The sequence below is a fragment of the Oncorhynchus mykiss genome, chromosome 1 (genome assembly GCF_013265735.2).
Source record: "Oncorhynchus mykiss isolate Arlee chromosome 1, USDA_OmykA_1.1, whole genome shotgun sequence".
Classification (NCBI taxonomy): Eukaryota; Metazoa; Chordata; class Actinopteri; order Salmoniformes; family Salmonidae; genus Oncorhynchus; species Oncorhynchus mykiss.
The window spans coordinates 33,442,876-33,448,875 of record NC_048565.1 but is presented as its reverse complement, the minus strand read 5'-3'; the positions used below and the strand labels follow the sequence as shown (position 1 = coordinate 33,448,875).

Genomic DNA, 6,000 nt, shown 5'->3' with positions numbered 1-6,000 from the left:
ATGGTTGCTGATAATGGGCCTCTGTACACCTATGTAGATATTCCATTAAAATGACTACATTGTTAATGTAGTAATTTACAACATTAACAATGTCTACACTGTATATCTGATAAATTGGATGTTATTTTAATGGACAAAAAATTTGCTTTTCTTTCAAAGTCAATGGCATTTCTAAGTGGCACCCAAACTTTTGAAAGTTAGTGTATATCAATGGACAATATACAGTATAACAATATATCAACGGCTATATTGGAAATCCATGAGATGATCCTATTATTATCATTAATGAGCAGATATCTACATATTAGAGAATGTTTACTGTGTTCTGCTCTACCTGAGACACTGGTGTCCTTGGGGTCCCTCTGTAGTTTGAGCCGGGTGTGAGGGAACACATAGGGAATCAGCTTAATCTGGGGGAGGCACACAGTGCATGGAGTGTTTGTAAAAAATTGCCAAGGCAGCAGCTACTCTTCCTGGGGTCCAAACACATTAAGGCACTAACATTACATGTGAACCAAAAGATAAAATGGTACATCATATAACATTTTTACACTGCTATATGTCCACAATACAACATGTATAATACCACCATAAAACAATATTACAATGTACGTGTGTGTAGAGTGCGTATGCTAGTGCTTGTGTGCGTGTGTGTGTCTGTACCTGTGTGTTTGTCTCTTCACAGCCCCTGTTGTTCCATAAGGTGTATTTTTACTCGTTTTTTAAATCTGATTCTACTTGATTCAGTTACCTGATGTGGAATAGAGTTCCATGTAGTCATGGCTCTATGTAGTACTTTGCGCCTCCCATAGTCTGTTCTGGACTTGGAGATTATGAAGAGATCTCTGGTGGCATGTCTTGTGCGTTATGCATGAGTGGCTGAGCTGTGTGCTAGTAGTTTAAACAAACAGCTCAGTACATTCAGTTTATCAACACTTCTTACAAAAACAAGAAGTGATGAAGTCAATCTCTCCTCCACTTTGAGCCAGAAGAGATGGACATGCACATCATTGACATACATACCCCTGGTACTTTTAAGGGCCAGCTGTGCTGCCCTGTTCAGAGCCAATTGTCCCTCTATGTGGCACCTGACCACATAACTGAACAGTAGGTGCGACAAAACTAGGCCCTGCTTTCTTAAAAAGGACCTGCCTTGTTAAGAAGGGAGAGCAGCACTTTATTATGGACAGAGTTCTCCCCATCTTAGCCACTGTTATATCAGTATGTTTTCACCATGACAGTTCACAATCCAGGGTTACTCCAAGCAGTTTAATCACCTCAACTTATTATTCAATAGTTTAGAAGAGGATTTGTCCCAAATACAATGCTTTTAGTTTTTTAAATATTTAGGACTAACTTATTCCTTGCCATCCATTCTGAAACTAACTGCAACTCTTTGTTAAGTGTTGCAGTCATTTCAGTCGCTGTAGTAGCTGACATGTATAGCGTTGAGACACACATGGACACACTGGCTTTACTCAAAGCCATGATTCATGGCATTGATTCTACCTGGATTATGTTGGAGGGGCTTCCATTAAAGAACCCCATCTGTGTTATGTTAGACAGGTAACTGTTTATCCACAATATAGCAGGGGGTGTGCCATAACACAAACATTTTTCTAACAGCAGAATATGAACAATAATGTCAAAAGCCTCACTGAAGTCTAACAAAACAGCTCCCAAAATATTTTTACCATCATTTTCTCTCAGCCAATCATCAGTCATTTGTGTAAGTGCTGTGGTTGTTGAATGCCCTTCTCTATAAGCGTGCTGAAAGTCTGTTGTCAATTCATTTACTGTAAAACAACATTGTATCTGGTCAAACGCAATTATTTTAAAAAAGTTTACCAAGGTTTGGTAACAGGCTGATTGGTCGGCTATTTGTGACCAGTTTCAGGAAACTAGGCGTATGTCGCAAGTCACGACTTCACAGGAGAGGCATTTGAACGTTTATTTAAAAAAAAAATCCGTTATTTGGCAGAAATGCCTTCTGGAACATTTGAACTTTCATGTGCCTTAAAAAACTTGTATGCCATCTGTAAATATTAAATACATTGTTTATTTATTTATTTTACCTTTATTTAACCAGGTAGGCAAGTTGAGAACAAGTTCTCATTTACAATTGCGACCTGGCCAAGATAAAGCAAAGCAATTCGACAGATACAACGACACAGAGTTACACATGGAGTAAAACAAACATACAGTCAATAATACAGTATAAACAAGTCTATATACAATGTGAGCAAATGAGGTGAGAAGGGAGGTAAAGGCAAAAAAGGCCATGGTGGCAAGGTAAATACAATATAGCAAGTAAAACACTGGAATGGTAGTTTTGCAATGGAAGAATGTGCAAAGTAGAAATAAAAATAATGGGGTGCAAAGGAGCAAAATAAATAAATAAATTAAATACAGTTGGGAAAGAGGTAGTTGTTTGGGCTAAATTATAGGTGGGCTATGTACAGGTGCAGTAATCTGTGAGCTGCTCTGACAGTTGGTGCTTAAAGCTAGTGAGGGAGATAAGTGTTTCCAGTTTCAGAGATTTTTGTAGTTTGTTCCAGTCATTGGCAGGAGAGAACTGGAAAGAGAGGCGGCCAAAGAAATAATTGGTTTTGGGGGTGACTAGAGAGATATACCTGCTGGAGCGTGTGCTACAGGTGGGAGATGCTATGGTGACCAGCGAGCTGAGATAAGGGGGGACTTTACCTAGCAGGGTCTTGTAGATGACATGGAGCCAGTGGGTTTGGCGACGAGTATGAAGCGAGGGCCAGCCAATGAGAGCGTACAGGTCGCAATGGTGGGTAGTATATGGGGCTTTGGTGACAAAACGGATTGCACTGTGATAGACTGCATCCAATTTGTTGAGTAGGGTATTGGAGGCTATTTTGTAAATGACATCGCCAAAGTCAGTTTTACAAGGGTATGTTTGGCAGCATGAGTGAAGGATGCTTTGTTGCGAAATAGGAAGCCAATTCTAGATTTAACTTTGGATTGGAGATGTTTGATATGGGTCTGGAAGGAGAGTTTACAGTCTAACCAGACACCTAAGTATTTGTAGTTGTCCACATATTCTAAGTCAGAGCCGTCCAGAGTAGTGATGTTGGACAGGCGGGTAGGTGCAGGTAGCGATCAGTTGAAGAGCATGCATTTAGTTTTACTTGTATTTAAGAGCAATTGGAGGCCACGGAAGGAGAGTTGTATGGCATTGAAGCTTGCCTGGAGGGTTGTTAACACAGTGTCCAAAGAAGGGCCGGAAGTATACAGAATGGTGTCGTCTGCGTAGAGGTGGATCAGAGACTCACCAGCAGCAAGAGCGACATCATTGATGTATACAGAGAAGAGAGTCGGTCCAAGAATTGAACCCTGTGGCACCCCCATAGAGACTGCCAGAGGTCCGGACAACAGACCCTCCGATTTGACACACTGAACTCTATCAGAGAAGTAGTTGGTGAACCAGGCGAGGCAATCATTTGAGAAACCAAGGCTGTTGAGTCTGCCGATGAGGATGTGGTGATTGACAGAGTCGAAAGCCTTGGCCAGATCAATGAATACGGCTGCACAGTAATGTTTCTTATCGATGGCGGTTAAGATATCGTTTAGGACCTTGAGCGTGGCTGAGGTGCACCCATGACCAGCTCTGAAACCAGATTGCATAGCAGAGAAGGTATGGTGAGATTCGAAATGGTCGGTAATCTGTTTGTTGACTTGGCTTTCGAAGACCTTAGAAAGGCATGGTAGGATAGATATAGGTCTGTAGCAGTTTGGGTCAAGAGTGTCCCCCCCTTTGAAGAGGGGGATGACCGCAGCTGCTTTCCAATCTTTGGGAATCTCAGACGACACGAAAGAGAGGTTGAACAGGCTAGTAATAGGGGTGGCAACAATTTCGGCAGATAATTTTAGAAAGAAAGGGTCCAGATTGTCTAGCCCGGCTGATTTGTAGGGGTACAGATTTTGCAGCTCTTTCAGAACATCAGCTGAATGGATTTGGGAGAAGGAGAAATGGGGAAGGCTTGGGCGAGTTGCTGTTGGGGGTGCAGTGCTGTTGACAGGGGTAGGAGTAGCCAGGTGGAAAGCATGGCCAGCAGTAGAAAAATGCTTATTGAAATGTTCAATTATGGTAGATTTATCAGTGGTGACAGTGTTTCCTATCTTCAGTGCAGTGGGCAGCTGGGAGGAGGTGTTTTTATTCTCCATGGACTTTACAGTGTCCCAGAACTTTTTTGAGTTAGTGTTGCAAGAAGCAAATTTCTGCTTGAAAAAGCTAGCCTTGGCTTTTCTAACTGCCTGTGTATAATGGTTTCTAGCTTCCCTGAACAGCTGCATATCACGGGGGCTTTTCGATGCTAATGCAGAACGCCATAGGATGTTTTTGTGTTGGTTAAGGGCAGTCAGGTCTGGGGAGAACCAAGGGCTATATCTGTTCCTGGTTCTACATTTCTTGAATGGGGCATGACCCATTACGGATGCATGCAATGAGGCAGTGATCGCTGAGATCTTGGTTGAAGACAGCAGAGGTGTATTTAGCGGGGAAGTTGGTTAGGATGATATCTATGAGGGTGCCCGTGTTTAAGGCTTTGGGGAGGTACCTGGTAGGTTCATTGATAATTTGTGTGAGATTGAGGGCATCAAGTTTAGATTGTAGGATGGCTGGGGTGTTAAGCATGTTCCAGTTTAGGTCGCCTAGCAGCACGAGCTCTGAAGATAGATGGGGGGCAATCAGTTCACATATGGTGTCTAGAGCACAGCTGGGGGCAGAGGGTGGTCTATAGCAGGCGGCAACGGTGAGAGACTTGTTTTTAGAGAGGTGGATTTTTAAAAGTAGAAGTTCAAATTGTTTGGGTACAGACCTGGATAGTAGGACAGAACTCTGCAGGCTATCTTTGCAGTAGATTGCAACACCGCCCCCTTTGGCAGTTCTATCTTGTCTGAAAATGTTGTAGTTTGGAATTAAAATGTCTGAATTTTTGGTGGTCTTCCTAAGCCAGGATTCAGACACAGCTAGAACATCCGGGTTGGCAGAGTGTGCTAAAGCAGTGAATAGAACAAACTTAGGGAGGAGGCTTCTAATGTTAACATGCATGAAACCAAGGCTATTACGGTTACAGAAGTCGTCAAAAGAGAGCGCCTGGGGAATAGGAGTGGAGCTAGGCACTGCAGGGCCTGGATTCACCTCTACATCGCCAGAGGAACATAGGAGGAGTAAAAGCAATAAGCGGCTAAAAGCAATAAGAATTGGTCGTCTAAATGTTAAATTATGAGCCTAGTTGGTTTAGCCACAGAGAAAGACAGGAACCTTTCCGCTAGCCATGATTGACTGAAATAATGAATGGGCTGGACATACCGAGAGATGAGTTTGGATTGGTCTGCCCTGTAGCATCTTCTGTCTATAAAATGAGCTGCTCGTTATGTGTAGATAATCCTTTCTAATGCCGTTTTTTCAAAATATATAATGTTAGCCATGGAGAACTGCAAATGTGTTGCTACTGCTCTCAACCAGAGTGACTTGACACAAGATTATTGAGGTTATTCTTCTTATCTAAACTTGAGAGGTGAATTGATGTTATGCAAAGTTGTAATGTCTTCTCAAGTTTTTAGTTTTTTCCTGTTTTACAGCTTCGATGTCTGGTGCTGTTGTCGCCAAGGAGCGTTCGGACTCAGTCGGGACCAGGTTTTAGCTGCTGCGCAAAGCTGACATCTTTCCTCCCATAGATGGTCTGCCTGTACCAGCAGCACCTGGACTGGACACAGCTAGACAAACTTATCTTTTTGAAAAGATCAGGGAGTTTTGCGAGGAAGAGGCTATGGACATCACATGCCCTGCACCAAAGTCAAGGGCAGAACAGAAACAGGCTCCCTGAATATAGATTCCCTTGTTCATGCGTGGTTTGGACGGACCAGTTAATCACTGGGGGCGAGATCCCAGCCATCAGCACTATCTTCAGTGCCTCTTGTCACATGACTCTCTCCTAACACATACGTTGATGCTACTTTTTTTATCCTGCT

General features: G+C 42.8%; 1 protein-coding gene across 4 annotated transcripts in view; it reads right to left on the bottom strand.

The window, feature by feature from the left end:
• Positions 1-6,000, bottom strand: part of LOC110532225 (protein piccolo) — a 59,847-nt gene that overhangs the window by 32,489 nt on the left and 21,358 nt on the right. For all 4 annotated transcript variants that reach the window (XM_036976084.1, XM_036976089.1, XM_036976091.1 and 1 more), the window contains one exon: positions 335-410. In XM_036976084.1, the coding sequence (XP_036831979.1) occupies positions 335-410 (76 nt within the window). The remainder of the gene's footprint in view (positions 1-334; positions 411-6,000) is intronic.